General features: G+C 46.9%; 2 protein-coding genes across 3 annotated transcripts in view; one reads left to right on the top strand and one right to left on the bottom strand.

The window, feature by feature from the left end:
• Positions 1-221: 221 nt before the first annotated feature.
• LOC119404617 (protein canopy 4) lies at positions 222-4,269 on the bottom strand. The gene has a single exon (XM_037671181.2). It carries the CDS (start codon positions 4,065-4,067, stop codon positions 3,369-3,371), a length of 699 nt encoding a protein of 232 aa, XP_037527109.1. The 5' UTR covers positions 4,068-4,269; the 3' UTR covers positions 222-3,368.
• Positions 4,270-11,056: 6,787 nt separating this feature from the next.
• The window catches only part of LOC119404612 (WAS/WASL-interacting protein family member 3), a 56,041-nt gene continuing 50,718 nt past the window's right edge, over positions 11,057-16,379 (top strand). Inside the window, exon 1 of one of the 2 annotated variants that reach the window (XM_049418943.1) lies at positions 11,057-11,271. In XM_049418943.1, coding sequence (XP_049274900.1) covers positions 11,266-11,271 — 6 coding nt within the window. In that variant the 5' untranslated portion in view covers positions 11,057-11,265. Of the gene's footprint in view, positions 11,284-16,379 lie in introns of both variants that reach the window. The other variant, XM_049418942.1, reaches the window with a different exon arrangement.

Below are 16,379 nucleotides of genomic sequence, written 5' to 3'. Positions count from 1 at the left end.
AAACAAAGACGGGCCACAGTGATTTCTAAGTGTGACAGAATAAAATGTGCAGGAAAAGTCTGTAAAATAACACAAAATGCAGTGCTGGCTGCCTGGTGGCAAATGCTTACCAGAGCAAATATTCTATAGTAACAGAATGAAGCATGTGTGCTGAAGAAGGTCAACGAGGATCTATCTCGTAAAAATGTGCTTGCATCAGCAGCACAAACTGGACCAGTCTGTTTTCTGTCTAGATATTGCTGCTGATAAGGAAGCGTTCATTTTTATTATACCTATATTGTAAAGTACATTTACTACACAATGTCAGAAGCACTGAAAGTGCACACATGCATACAGCGATGCACGTTTCCTGAAAAAAGGTTTCAGAGTTCATCAGACATAAAAGTGTGCGCCTGTGTACATACATTATAAAGTTGAGCGAGCTACTCTACAGGTCCTCTATAATCATTTCGTGCTAAAAATAACCTCCCCCACCTACAGAAATTGACTAACGCACAGCTGGCAATGGCCATTGTTCCTGAAGAGAGGCTGCACTGCACTCAAGCACGAGAGAGGGAAAACAGCCATTTCCTATATAGCTGTATAAATTCTAATGTGGTTCCCTTAGACTAGCCTTTGCCAGCACAGCACTGTGTGAGGGCATTTCTTTGGCTGCCCTTGGGTCTGGCTGGCTGTGTTGCCTTAATAAAGCATTTCAAGTGATACATGTTGAAAGAAGCAAAATACAGAATTCCTCCACCATGAGGAATCTAATCTGGGCCCGCTGGGTGGTAAACGGGTACATCTTTTGGCACCAGGCCTATAGTTTCGGGAGTGTGAGAGCATATGTGCAGTAAAAAGCAACATACAAGCTCCATTTTCCTAGCATCCCCTCGCCACTCTCTTGCCATGTGCAACTCGGATGGTTCGACAGGCTTGCATAACATCAGTCACATGCGACTATAAACAAATCTTATTTCACACTTTGCAGCAGGAGGAATTGGTTTAGAGCTCTCTGTGATAGACAATGCCACAGCAAGCACAGGAGTTACAGATGCTGTCTTCACTGGAGGTATGAGCATTCAAATGTGTGTGTGTGCTGTTTTAGTACTCATCGTTACCGGATTGCTGTTGTGGGCACAACAAAAGGTGCAATGCAAGTTGAAAATGAGCAAACAAAATATAAGTGCAAATTTAAGTGTTTCATGAATGCTCCTGCAATAGCATAACAATCTCGTGAAATAAATGCTGCCACAATTTTTTCATTCGTATTGAAGAGTAGCTTAAGTGCATTGGCTTAACAGAGCAGAAAAGAGAAAAAAAAGACAGTTTAGAATGCATTTACAGTAGGGGTATGCAAATATTTGAAACTTCTGTTGTGAATCAAATATTATTCTAACTGTATTCAAGAATTTGCCATCTAAATTGTTGACTATCCCTTTCTTTTTTTCTTTTTCTTCTACAATGTGTAAGAGAGAATGCTTACAATGGATGTGGATATTCTTGTCGTAATTTCTTTAGGGACACACAACTATGCCATTTAATAATAATAATGGCCTTCTTTTAGGCAAGTAGCCTATATATGAATTTTCTGCCATTTAATATTCGAACACGTTCACCTCGTTTCAATCCCATAAAAAATGTGTGGTGCTCTAATATCGCATCAAGTACACATGGTGAAATGTTTGAGTAATCTCATTGGCAACCCAGACAATTGTCTGGCAACATACTTGTAAAGCATGTCAGAAAAACTTGCTGTATTCTACTATGCATGTGGAGCTCTCAAAATATTTTGCAGATAAAGCAAGACTGCAAGAATGATAGCAGTGGTAAATGTCTATGCAATCAAATTTCTTGCTGACCAGTGTTCGCGCCTGCAACCCTGACAACTGCTGCTATGAAAGAGAAACTCTTGTGGCCCCATTTCGTGATACCGACCAGCATTATCGCACTGTTGTTACATGTCGCCTCGCTGCTACGTAACCATGACAAGTACTGAAAGCAACACAGCAATGCTGTATGCTACCATGGACTGCTAGAGCTTGAAAAACACTTCTAAACTGCAGATTCATTTCTTATTACTGCCCTCTTACTCTAGACAACGCCTCCTCTAGAAAGGTGCCTGCCGTGTGAGCCAAAAACCTCCTGCCCTACCCTTTCCCTCCTTCACTGTTTCTAATGAGTTCAGTAGCTGGCGATCCTTGCGGTGGCCGCTTGCAACACGCATTTGCGCATGTGCACATTACTCCCCTCGACGTCACACCACGCCAGCCCCATTGAAAACAATAGGGGAGAACATGGCCGCCATCTTTCGACAAGCGACCACAACTCAAGGCAGGGCGGCTACAATGGGATAGCCAGCTCCGTCACAGGCATCTTTCTAGAGGAGGCGTTGCTCTAGATAATCAGGTGGTACCAAAGAGCCCTCCTGTTCCCTGGTGAAGGCAAGGCAGTACAAACAATGGCGAGATATAGATGCTTTGTACATGACATCAGACACGCAGCTTCCTACCATACTAGTGCTCCAACATATCACTGAGACGTAGTCGGAACACTGATGACGTGTGCGCAAACAGCACAACAACCACACTTGGCCATAACAGATGCAATTTTTTGTTAATGCTGGTCCTCTAATATGGCAGCCAAGATGATGTCTGATCTCAAATTCGTAGGGACTGATGTTTCAGAGGGTGTGCACAATACTGAATGGAGGTTCCAATAATGTTCACCGTGTATATACACAAGCCTTGCTGCGCAGCAACGTTGTGTGCGGGTAGGACAGACAACTGCTCCGATAGTCCGTAAGGCAGCAGCACTAAACCTTCTTTCCAGCAGAATGGAGCCCTAGTTACACAGTGCGGAAACAAGATGGAATGCTCCATCACAAAAGAAAGTAAGGCGCACAAACACGGACACAGGAGAACGGAACAGGACAATGCAAACGCAGACTATCAGCAGAACGTGACCACTGCGGCGCAGAAAGTAGACACACAACCATGGGCGTCGGCAGGAGTTTGTCTTGGGGGGTGCAAACCGGTGTTGCACCGCGTTGGAGGTGTGGGAAGTGCTGAAGTGAGTTGGATGGGGTGCAAGTGTTGGTGTGGCTTGAGGGGGGCAAGTGCCCCTTCTACACCCCCCTGCCGACGCCCATGCACACAAGAGCGCATGCGCACATATGGTAGCGTCACCTGTCAATCCGGCACTCTACGTAAAAGATAACTGCGAACAGTTAGCCATTACGAGGTAAATGTTCAACATAAAAGTTGAGCGACTGCTTCCTTTTTTAGTTGATAGTGGGCGTTGTCTTGTTCTCTTGCGTTTGCAGCACTTGTGACGCGTCCTTGCCAACAATCGTGGTAAGTAGACACTTGTAGGGCGCGCACGAAACGTCACAGCTCGGTCTTGGCTCGGCTGGAGTCGTCGTCCAGGCAGTGGGCGTCGTCCCCTCGGCGCAGCACCCGATGGCGGCACAGGTAGGTGGCGAGCGGCTCCTCCTGGCTGCCGAAGTACCACCGCTCGATGTCGGCCTCGTACTGCTCCAGCAGGGCCTCGCACTGGCTCTTCAGCTGCGTCACCTCGGCCGACGGGCTGTCCCAGAGCTCATACGGGATCCCCAGGTCCACCTTGACGCCCTTCGCCACTAGGCCGTGCAGCGTCCTGAACGTGGTGCTCGTTCCTTTGGCGAAGCGCGTGCTGTCCTTGCGCTCCTTGTGGATGTTGTACTCGAGCAGCCGGTCGCACACGCCGTCCAGCGACTCCACTAAACGCAGTTCAGAAACTGCGTACTTCTTGCGCTTACGTTCTCCGTCCAGCGAGTATCCGGTCTCGATGACGTCGTGCGTTCTGCCAGTTTCCCCGAGACGTGCTTCCAGCTCCACGGCAAGGTACTTGCAAGCTTCGCACCTGGACGCGTACTTGACGCCATACAGGGCCTCTTCGACGCTTTCATCCGCTGCTGCTTGATCGCTCAGCGTAGCGCCAAGGATCATCACCGCGAGACACAGCGCGCGCATTGACCCTTTCAGCCCTTCCACGGCTTTCAGGCACTGGCTGCTGGCACTTACAAAATGGGAGTCCGCCACCGGCATCCGGCGATTAGATAAGCAAGCAGCAACAGCAGACGCCCTTAGCTTAGTTAATAATAAAAAAAAGTCGGTAAGACGGGTAAGATACGAAATGCCCAAGTCTTTTCTTTCTGCTTTAGAGGAAAATGTGGCGCTGATTTATGACTGCCTGTATTTACATACTTAGAAGACCTTGCGATGGCAGCACATTGACAACATTGATACGAAACAAATTCTGTAGCCTCTGTGACTGGCGCGCCGCTCTAGTTTCATACCATAACCTAGAGAAGAAACTAGCGCTTCGTTGGTTCAACCACCATAGGAATTACACTACTGTAATAGGAATGTATAGGAACCACTACTGACCTCCATTAAAAAGGCTGGACGGCGCATCCCCGCTCTCCGAGGCGGGCGCTTGTGAAGCCACCGGAAGGTCCCCTGAAGCTGGCGTCCCGTCTTATGGCGCGCAATTCAAGTATTCTTGGGTGGCAGCTGTTGTTATGATCGTATTTTGCGGAGTATTGCAACGTACAGCTAGTGCGTACAACAAAGTCTGCGATTACGCATCACTTTAGACGCCGACGAACGCTACACGAAAGATGACAGACACCGTGCCGACACCGTCCGAATACAGTGGAGTGCTGCAACGTACAACAAACCCTACGACTACGCATCACTTTAAACGCTACACCAAAGATGACAGGCGCCGTGCCTACACCTTCATAATACGGCGGAGTGCTGCAATGTACAACAAACCTTACAATTACGCATCACTTAGACAACACCGAAATATGATTCTCCGTAGAGTTAACTTTTGTAAGGCTCTGGGAAAGAAAACAGCGTTGGGATGGCATCGTTCCGAAGACGAGTTCCTGCACCCGAGCGGTTGAAACATGACTCGGCAAAACGGTCGCTGCAAAGTCTGCTTCGAGCGTGGGAAACTGCCTGACAAAAACCTAACACCTTCAGCACCACCTCACTAAAAGAAAGCATCAAATACTACAATTTTCTCGCAATATGCGTAAAAAGTAATAAAATTTTGAGGTACAGTCAACCACAAAAGTTTACGGACCACGCGAGCGCGTGGCCAAGAGCCTCTTCGCGACATTTCCGCTACGTCAGCGGCGATCGACAGCAGCGCAGCGCCCGAGACGCATCCCTCCCTTAATCGGTGGCCTGTCTGTTTTCTGACTGGGCACAAATATTTTTCGCCTTTCACTTTTTCACGAGACGCGCTCTTTGGCAGCCGCGGTCTATCAGTATAACTGTTATCAGTCGCTAACTTTCTCACAAGGTGATACCTACCCAACGGCACGCCGTGATAGCTTCGATCCTGCTATCAAAGTAGAAGTGTGACGGTCATACTGCAGATAAGCGCTTTGCGTGAAAACTGCGAACTAACAATGCGCTTCGTGGCAGTGGAAAATTGAAAAGCCAGTCACTAACAATAAGACCCATTTCCGGCCCAGCGCTGCGGGCGACGGTAGATGGCGCGCCGCTAGGTGGTGCGGACAAGCAGTTTGGCACGCGCTCGCGTGGTCCGCAAACTTTTGTGGTTGACTGTACTTACGTGTGAAATGTCTTCCCTGACGACTTTTCCGGTCGATTTGTACAGTTTAGTAGATATTCTCTGGTTTAGTGCGCTAGCAGCGCTGCAAGCAGGCATAATTACTTTTAAAAAAATGCCCCCACCTCCCCGAAGGGAATCGTGAGGAAATGCGAATGCATTTCATGCGCCGAGAGTACACGGCGTAGTAATTTTAATGGCGTAAATTAATGACGAGACGAGGATTTGTACCGTAACCATTTATTTACACATTCATCAGCACCTGTTTGTGTTGTCATTGTACCTGACGGCCATAATCTCAGCCTTGTGGTCGCCGTTGGCGTTTCACAGCGGCGTCTCGAGCACACATTTCCGGATGTTCTTGAGAGGCGCCCAGCCAGCGAACGGTCGAGAGTGAGGCGCGATCGGACGGGAGAGTGGGGCGCAGGGAGGAGAGAGAGCGAACGGCGAGAGAAGAGGACAGACTTTTGGAACCGACTGGTGAGCTAGTTGGTACTGCATTTCTTATGTTTCAACGCAAGGAGACACGAACACGAGCAAGAAGGGACGAGGACACGGCGCTACTCCGACTTCAAAATCTTGGTCACTCTTCTTCCATGGCCAAACGAAGGCATGAACCCGCGAAAAAGCATGAGCACCCGTGTCCTCGTCCCTTCTTGCTCGTGTTCGTACCTCCTTGCGCTGAAACATAAGAAATGGTTCGTTACGTTCATCGAAGCCATAGCGCTGATATGACAGGGACCACAGAAAGCGCATGTCATGTCCTCTTTCTGTGGTCCCTGTCATATCAGCGCTATGGCTTCAATGGGCGAGAAAAGGAGCGGCGAAGCACTGCACCTACCCTCTCCTTCGCACCACATGCTCCGGTTGCTAGGGGCGAGGATAAGCGCACGCGCCCGCAGCTGTTGCTATGGGAGAGGGAGTAAGAGCGGAGAGATAACACCTGCCGGCGCGCGGACAATGCCGGATGCCTTACATAGCCAAACTAAGAAATGCATTCGCATTTAAAATGAAGAGAAAAGCTCTCGCGCCGGCAGCATTTGACTGGTTATGGCGGTGACTTCTGGGACAAAAACGGCGACTTCCGGTGGCTTCACGCCCGCGCTATGGTGGCTAGACACCATACCCGCGCTACCCGCGCTAGAGTGACCTAAAATAGGGGGAGTGTCCAAAGCGCCGGCTCCCGCGTGGGCCTTTTGCCGTGAACTCCCGCGCCGCGCCGCTGCTGCGCCGGACCCGTGGGCTTTCCGCGCTCGGGAAGCGCGCGGAAAGCGAGGGGCGTCTGCTACGCGCTGTAGTTTTTTGCGCCGCGTTTCCACACAGGGCACTTGAAGTCTACTTAAATTTTATAATGCGGTGCGGAATGGAGCTTATCCATCTTTAAGCGTTGTTTTAGTGCTGGGGCAACAACAGAATGCAAAAAATCATGTGTTAAGCGGCATCAGCGTGGCCTAGTTCCAGTCACAGAGTTCGAGAACGTTGCTGCGCGCGTAAAAACGCACAAAAGGGACACGCACAAGCAAAGAACGAAAATAAAAAAACCTTGTTCGCACGAGTAATCGGGCAATAGCAGCACGCATGCTCGAATTAAGAGTAATAAAAAAAGGTAAATTGCGCGCGCCGTCAGCTCAAATACTTGCGCGCAGTGACCGCTTCACACTACGACCTTTTTACTCATGGTCGCCGCTGGTTTCCTAGCCATATGCACACCGCTTTATTATGCACACCGCTTTATTCAACAATTCATTAGCCTGCACTAGCTCTTTATTATGAACGGAGCACACCGGGAAGACGCAAGGGAAACAAAAAAGAAAAAATAAAGAGTCGAGACGGCCATACGACCGCAATGCTTTTGGCTTATTTTTGCTTCTGAGGTAGCGTACAAGGCTCACCGTGCGCAAACATTTGAAAAAAAAAAAAAAAGCAATGCCAGGTAAACCAACCTTATTCCACAAGTTTTTGCATAAAAGGCGTAATATAGAAAATGCTTTACAAATACCCAGATATCATGAAACAAAGTTACGAATGCCCCCATTCTTGCTGTACAAGCTGCCTGAAGAAAAATACGGTAAGAAATTGACAAATGGAACTGTAATATCTCAATCACTTCAGAAAATTGTTCAAATGCAGAGAATCCCTTATGTACCTAGCCTGAAAAAATGCAACATGCGATAATATATATATATATATATATATATATATATATATATATGACAACTAACAGACAATAATGCCAAGGAAAGTATAGAGGATGTTTTTAGTAATAAATGTAAGGTAATTGTGAAGAAAGAAAAGTGGACGAAAAGATAGCTTGCCGCGGGCAGGGACCGAACCTGCGACCTTCGAATAACGCGTCCGATGCTCTACCAACTGAGCTACCGCGGCGGTCATCCCCCCGTCCACTTTATCGGGTATATGTGTGCATTTAAACGTGGGAGCGTCAGTCAGCACCGCCAGTAGCCATGACGGCGAGTGTGGAACACTCTTTTTTCTGCCTGTTGGCGTCACGTAGCACGTGAACTTATTACGAGCTGGCAGCTGACCAATAATCCCTCGCATACTACCTGAAAGCATCAAGTCTGCCAGAACGAGGCCCTCGCTATGAATGAAGGAAAGAAGTGTTAATTTCAAGGGCTCGTTTTCTTTGTTATACACAATATTAATGACAACTAACAGACAATAATGCTAAGGAAAGTATAGGGGATGTTTTTAGTAATAAATGTAAGGTAATTGTGAAGAAAGAAAAGTGGACGAAAAGATAGCTTGCCGCGGGCAGGGACCGAATTACCTTGTATTTGTTTACCTGTACTCGCAAAGAACTTCACGCTAAGTATTTAGATAACATGGTTTCAGTTTCGGTTTAAGTTTGTTATATGTACATAGTGTTGATTTGCGTATTATCCGGTGATCCTTGTATAATTATGTAATCCTTACGTTTTGAATTGTATAATTTCTACAACTGCCTCCCTGCTGTATTTAGGTTTGTAGGCTCGTCAAGCTGCCTTTAAGCAGCTTTTACCTACAACCCCTCCATCTGTATTTGTAAGATGGGAAAATAAATTGAATTGAATTGAATTAAGTCTTACATGTTGGCATCGATATTGGTGACCACCGCGTTTTTTATAACCTGACGGAAACAAATCGTCAGACCCCACATCGTCAGAATTATTTCTGGCTAAAAAAAGCGGGTTTGCGCGCCAGAGGCCATAATATTATTGTTAGTCGTTACGCGAATGGCAAGCATGTCAAGTTAGTGATGCCATGGCCTATAGGTCCTGTTGGGCATACGTACATTCGTGCCCCTCCATGCCAATTTTTGTGCATACCACGTGAACGAGACGCGAGTAATTTTTTTACTTTTGGTACCGCGGCCACGCCGATTGACACATTCGGCTTCGCATGAAATGGTTTGATACAGCAGAGCGCCGGAGGCAGCCTTGTAAAACAAATCGAATGCACGAAATAAAAGATAGGATATGAAGGGTGCAAACGCGTTAGCATGCATGAGCTAGTTACTACGTGCATTATGTGCTACGTTCTCCTAGTTATCTCCAGTTTATTCTCTCCTGCAGCAAGTTTACGTTCGTCATTCCACACGAAAGTAAGTTAAGCGCCTTCTCTCACGATGAAGTGCGCGCAGGATGCGTTCCTCAAACAGCCGCGGAAGTGTGGACCAATGCGGTGACAAACCAGCTGAAAGGATATATACAAAATCCCCGTTTCACAACACACCAACTAACAAACGCGTCCTCTGTGTGATGAGTCGCTTCAGTATTATGTTGCAGTGACGCAGTATTAAATATTGCCCAAATTTCCGCAATTTTAGCTAATAGCGGCCAAAATATCACGCGCGTAGCAGACGCTCGCCGCTTTGAAGCGGCTCGGATGGATGGATGGATGCTATGAGCGTCCTCTTTGTAACGGGGCGGTGACATGTCTGCCACCAGGCTCGGAGAAAAAAAAAACCTTCCTTGTTTTATGTTGGCCTAATACCTTATTTACATTGATTAAATCTATGTTATTATACCAAAAAAAATATAAATTCACGGTCTATCTCTCTGCCTCTTAAGGCAGAATGACCTTATTTTTCCCCCCATTATTTATTTTTGTTCTTTATCTCTACTTTTCTGCCACCAATACTCTAACCGTCTCTTACTTATTTCTATCGCGGACGTGTTCGGCTTTCCATTGTTGTCCCTAAAACCCAAGGCTTCATGTAGACTCGTGCCCACACGTATACCTGGGTGAATATCGCCACATTCAATCAGTACATGTTCCATCGTTTCCTTAGTTCCCCCGCAGCATGTACATTGTTCTTCTTCGTTACTGAATCTCGCTTTATAACTACGCGTTCTAAGGCAGCCCGACCTTGCTTCAAACAGTAAAGCGCTTCCCCTTGAATTATCATAAAACCTTTCCCTCCTTATTTCGTTTTTTCCTTTTCGGTAGTTACTCAGAGCCGGCTTCTTTTCCATCGCTGTCATCCAATAAGTCCTCTCCGCCTCTCTGACTTTCCGCTTAATGCTCCTTGTTGCCATATCGCCCGCACTGCTAGCCGTATATTTACTGGTGAGCCTCCTAGTTCTTTTTCTCCACTGCGTGTCAACGCTTTTTCTATACAAATACCTGAAAACCTTCTCTGCCCATCTACTCTTCTTCATTTGCCTCAGCCTCTCTTCGAATCTCATTTTGCTCTGAGCTTCCCGCACTTCAAAGCCTGTCCATCCCATATCACCCTTTACAGCCTCATTTGTCGTCTTCCCGTGAGCGCCCAACGCGAGGCGGCCCACCGTCCTTTGATTTACATCCATTCCTGATTGTACCTCTGACTTCATGCACACCACTGAGTTCCCAAATGTAAGCCCCGGGACCATCACACCCTTCCACAGCCCTCGAAGCACCTCGTACCTATTGTACCCCCATAAAGCTCTGTGCTTCATAATTGCAGCATTCCTCTTTCCCTTTGCTACCGATGCTTTCTCTTGTACCTCCATATATCTATCCCCCTCATTTACCCATACTCCGAGGTACTTGTACTCGCTTACCCTCGGTATTTTTTGGCCCTGTCCGGCATGGTCGGCATGGGTCCGGCATGGCAGCGCCGCGGCGCGGAAGTTCACCGCAAAAGGCCCTCGTACCTGATGATGATGATGAATTGTGGTCCTGCCTAGAGTGGTCCTGCCCTTTGTACCGGGTAGGCAGCTGTCTTAACCAAAAAAGAAAGAAAAGAAAAAAAAACGTGATAGACACACACATAACGAAATGTCACGTTTGCAACAGCCAGTAAAGTCCTTAGATAAAACAAGTTTTATCTAGGGACCTTAAGCCAGTGTAGAGTTACTGTATATGCTACCTAAAGGTAGCATATACAGTAACTCTAAGCCAGTGCGCCATCCAGCTCCTCCTAGTGGAGATTAGTGTGACTAGCACTCTAGTCCGGGTGTCTCTGGGGTGTCCGCGGTGTCCGTGGGTGTCATTTTGACGACAGCGTCTTTGCGCAACGCATGTTATGTGGGCGGTTCAGTTTGATCGTCGTTTATGCGAGTTTCACTTCGTGCGGATTCGTGAAGTCGAGAAGTAGCGTCAGTCCTGAAGCAGAGCGGCGTTTTGAACTTTGTTTCCTGTGTCCTTCGTCTGCGCAAGGTGCAACCGCCTATGAGGGTGAGTTCACCCGTGAGTCACTTTGTTAGTTACCATTTCGTGTCCGCGGAAATGCCGATTTTACATAGAGACATGCGCGACACATTAAGTCAAATGAGCCGTCCTCCTCTCTCACCAATTACGATGATGATGGTAGACGGCCTTTTATTTTGTATCTGTTAGAGTGAACACCTGATGCTGTAGTTTCATCCATTGCCCCATATTGGCAGTTTCGCTAGCTGCGTCCCCTCTTGCCAAACGAAGGCCGCCCGCATTGGCGAGGAGTGGTATTTTCCTGCGTTTATCGGCGGATGCCGAGCGGAAACGCGCGCGTCTATCGCCCCGATGAGGCACCGTGTGGGTTTCCTGACGCGGGAGGTCCGGCCGCTCCAAAAGGGCCTGTCTGTACCGCAAGAAGGAAATAGTTTTTGAAGTGAAGAGAATGTTCCTTGTTTATCAGTAAATTGCCCTTTCACAGTATGTATCAAAAAGCACAACTGGTGCTGCGAGAAGGTAATTATCGAGGAAGGGCACAAGAAGATGGATCCGCCAGCCAGCGTTTTCTTTCGCTTCGGAGAAGATGCATTGCGTCGCTGACTCAATTGGATACAATTAGGACCTCTTCCTGTGGGGTCGCTCGAGAGGAAGTTGCTGACACTCGGTGCACAGGCCTTAGTTTGTGTTGTTTGGTGTGTCTGGAAGCGTAAGAATTGTGATCGGCCCTGTTTTCAGAGGAAAGGTTTTCTTGCTGGCACTCCCAGCCAAACGTACTCTTGAAATGAAGTAGGGAAGGTTCCTTTTGACAAGTAGGATAGTTGGTGCATATTCATTTTTCAAGAAAAATAGCGCGCGAACAGAAAAACCAGAAGAGGGAAGACCCTTCTACATTCGCCTTAGAAAAAAGGCAAAAGCCGGTGGCTATGTCATCATCATTGGAGCTTGAGAAGTCGTGTGAGTAGTGTGGCTGATGAGTAATTATATCTCGGCCCTTTGCAATGGGTTGGGAGCTTTGAGCCACACAACCATCACGCAATTCACACAGTGTCACACTAGCTGGTGCGATTCTATGCTTCTGACATGCGTTAGTACATCCGTTGACAAACTTCCTGCCTGATACAAAGCAGTTTTAAGCACTGGTGTGGCTCTGTGGTAGAAAGTAGACTGCCACGTCGAATATGCGAGTTCGATTCCCTGCTCGAACCCAGATTGTTATACACTCACTAAGGTTACCCAAGTTTTACTGTATGCTGCATTTTTCAGGGCAAGCATCTGATGGGGCACTTAGGCTTTTGCCTTAATAACCAGAAATTATTTCCTCAAGGTCCCTTTCTTAATGATTAGGAAATGACATCGTACCAGTATTTGTCTTGTGGCCAATCCGAGGCTTCAAATTATTGCCCGATTTCATTAACCTATTCCACCTGTAGACGTTTGGAGCATATAATTTGTTCAAAAGTCACCTCACGTCTCAACGGCAATTACTTATCTTTTAGTGACTAGCATGGATTCTCACCAACTCGTGCGAAACACTAGTGGTTTCCTCATTAGGATTGCTGATTCAGCTTTTAAACTTTCACATTGGCCCATTATCCTGGATTTCCTGGTTCTTTACAAACCGCTTTCAATGCACAGCAATAGGTACTCTGTGCTCAGTAAATTCATATGTTGTGAAAATCTCTTCTCTGTGTGCTGCTGTTCGTAACCTTCATAAATGATCTCCTGTCCACTATAACACTGACCATCCATAATTTCAGGGATGGCTGCATCCTCTTGTAATGATCAACTCTTGCCACAGAAAAGGTGTAAAACTAGAGTGCTGTTGTTTGTGCAGCTGGATGTGCAAGTTTGTGTAGGCATCACACAAGTGCACAAACACCACTCACCGTTATATTTAATTCTGGAACATTTTTAAATTAATTTATTAAAAAGCCCATGCAGGAGTACTATAAGTGGAATCATTACAAAGAAGCAGCATTACATTTTACACTCACTCTTGGCTGTATCATCACAACCACATTGAACTTATCCGATTACATACTACAGATTGTAGCTGACACAGCCGATTCACTTGAATTTATCAGAAGATCCCTCTCTTGCTGCCCACTGTTCAGAAACTTGCATACAAAAGATTTGTACTTGTAGAACTACTATGACGCTTCAGTATGGTGCCCACACCAAAATAACCTTACAGCAATTCACAATATAGTCACTCGTCCCTTTTTTTTTTTTAAGTGTGAATAGGACTGTAGCATAAGGGTCATTCCACGCCAAACATCCGAGCCATTTTAGCTGCCATCTCAATTGTATTTAAAAAAATGGTGCTGATTTATTGCATTGAAAACAGTGAACTGCTAGAGTATTCAGAGAGAAAAAAAAAATTTTTGGTCACGTGGGAGCCTTCCAAATTTTGCAGTGTCGTCTGAATGTTGTTTGCCAGAAAATTTATTCTGAGAGTAGCGTTTCTTGTTTGAATGCCAAAATTTGGTCTACATATTAAGCAAAGGCGTTTGTGTAAGTTGTTCGAAGCTCAATAATATTGCTGCAATTTTTCTGCCAAACACTCTTCCAGAAGTTTCGCTAAAATATTCTGCGTTTGCATTTTTCCCCTTGTAATTATTGCGCCATGTAGGAATATCCGAGCTATGAATACTTATTCTGCAGAAGGTATATTTTGCATTAAAGATATTTTCAAACAACTGAAGTTCTTAAAATTTATGAGAAAAAAAATCATGGGGGGGGGGGGGGGGGGGATATGAGAAAATCATCGCTTTGCTCCACATTGAGACGCAATTTACACCACATGGTGCTCCAATTAAAAATTAGCTTTATTCTTCAACCGAAAGCAAATAAATAGTTCTTTCTGTATGGCAAGCTTTATCATTGCATTTTTTGTTTTAAGAAAGAAAACAATTTTGAAGTTCCCCATTGACGGCTATTTTCCCATATGCTGATACAGCAGCCTTCCTCGTTGAAGTTCCTGCTTGCATTTATTTGTTCGCTGCTGGCGACGAGGAGAGGGGAATGGAAAGGAGGAGATGAAGGGTAATTGGAGGGGCAACGAACAGAAAAAAATGAAGAAAACAAGATAAATTTCCTTGGCGAGGCGGGGTTTGAACCTGGGCCCTTGCGTCCCAAAGACAAGTGTCATGACCCGTGCTTGCACAACATGAATTATGAGAGGCATATGAAAGGCACGTAGGCCCCCCCTCTCGCAGCGAATAACGCATGCGTCTGTGGAGGGCATTCTTGCTCAGACGTCATGCTGTTGAGCGGCCGTGGTGCCCGACATGCCGAGTGCTAGCGCTGAGATGACGGCGACGACGCTGTCGGTCGTTTTGCCGGCACCAACACGAGCTTATGAGGTGAGAGTTCATCATGAGCCAGCTAGGGAGTATATAAATACTTATGGAAAACTTTGCCAACATTTGTGAGGAAAATGTAATGCCTGACGAAAGGGGCAGCTTCTGCGCTGTCCGATGGTTCTCACGGTGTGGACCTGGCTGGATTTTACTCTGGCTCATTACATGGTTCACAACACAAAAAGATTTTGGAGGTACTTCTTCAAAGCCAGTGATACACGGTGCTATCATCAACAGAACTGTTGAGTGAACTAGTTGGAAGGGTTGAGCCCTTTGCAACTGCTTTGTCTCAGTGTGTTCCTGTACAAAAGAATATCATGTAGAAAAGGCTGAAGGAAATGAGGAATGTGCAATGACAGATATTTCTAAGGAATATAGCACTGAATGCTGAATGCACTTCTGCAGTGTTACTCTGAAGTGTTTGTTGGCCTGCATTTTCTTCGATATTAGGATGAGCAAGGGGGCCAAGCCTTGGCTTCTCCAAGGTCCAATGTCAAGACACTCGTGAGCTGTTCAATGACAAGGATGCCAAGTCTACGCCCGTGTTGCTCTGTCAAAAGCGGCGAGAAGGCCAGCCGAGGTGCGGATCCCTCCCTAGCCTCGCACCAAAACCACCCAGCAACCGCAGGGTTGACTATGCGAAGGAAAAAAAATCCAGACCTGTTGGTGATTTGCTGAAAACCCGGGGGGGTCTCACCAGGGAGTCTCATTTGAGCATGGCAGGGTTGCCAATCAGAAGTTGCGCCATCGCAGCAAGCACCACCAGGGGCGTCTCTCCTCTGTCCTCCGCGAGGACTCTCTCTCACACACGGTTGTAGGGGACCACCCTGCCTATGCGTCATGCGAGGCTCTGTTGTAAGAGGAGGAGGACTACGTGACACCCATTTCTTTCGAAGCCATGGAGCTATCACAAGAAAAGTGTTCCATCAGCGCCACCAAGGAGTGAGGAAGGTGCATGCGAAACTGTGGAGGGTTCTTCACACAGGACAAAGCCAAAGTCTCCCGAGCCCCCCTGTATGTGCCAGCGAATGGTGCACAACCCTGTGGTGTCTGGGCTGGCTGCGGCGAGAGACTACCTGGGGCTACTGCTTGCCCTCCAAAGCCAACGAGGCCCTCTGGAATGCGCTTGCTGGTCTACTCTAGTCTACAAATGGTGCACCCAGCGCAGCCCAGCTGAACAGGCCTTTGCGTGAGTGTCTCTGGTGTCCACTCTGTGCGGGATATATTCTATCTCCGTGTCTTTAATATACTGTGTTTCTAGTGTTGGCGTACAAGTGCCACCATTTTCTTGTTGCGATAGACATGATAGATAAAAGCTCGGTGAAATTAGAAAGAATTACTGTACAATAGTTATTTGTAGAGGTTTGAGGTACAGCGTTAGCAGCCCGCTTTTTGCATGCTCATTTCTACAACTGGGAGTTCAGATATGGTGGCCGTATGCTGAAGTTACTTCAAGAGTTTCATTAACCTGCAAGGGACTTAAGTGAATGAACTTGTGATCTTTGCCTGCGTGCGGCTTAATCAGCAGGGACACACACATTTCTCGCATGTGGCTGTGTTCGCCGCATTGGAGTGTATTCCATTTTCTTCAGTTGTATCGAAAGGGGACCTTTTTCACGATAGGTGTAGAGAGGTCCCTATAGGCAAGAGCCAAAAACAAAATACGGCGGGGACTTTCCGGTTCGCCACGGACAGCATGGCAACTTGTATGTTCCTTTGCTCCCATGGCCTCCGAGATTGTGCGCAGGCAGGTTTCGGAGGCCATGTGGC

The sequence above is a fragment of the Rhipicephalus sanguineus genome, chromosome 9 (genome assembly GCF_013339695.2).
Source record: "Rhipicephalus sanguineus isolate Rsan-2018 chromosome 9, BIME_Rsan_1.4, whole genome shotgun sequence".
Taxonomy (NCBI): domain Eukaryota; kingdom Metazoa; phylum Arthropoda; class Arachnida; order Ixodida; family Ixodidae; genus Rhipicephalus; species Rhipicephalus sanguineus.
Note: the sequence above shows the minus strand (reverse complement) of the source record. Positions and strands in the feature narration are given on the sequence as shown.

Excerpts from the sequence above, each read along its gene's own strand:
- LOC119404617 (XM_037671181.2), bottom strand. The coding sequence starts at position 4,067 with ATGCCGGTGGCGGACTCCCATTTTGTAAGTGCCAGCAGCCAGTGCCTG.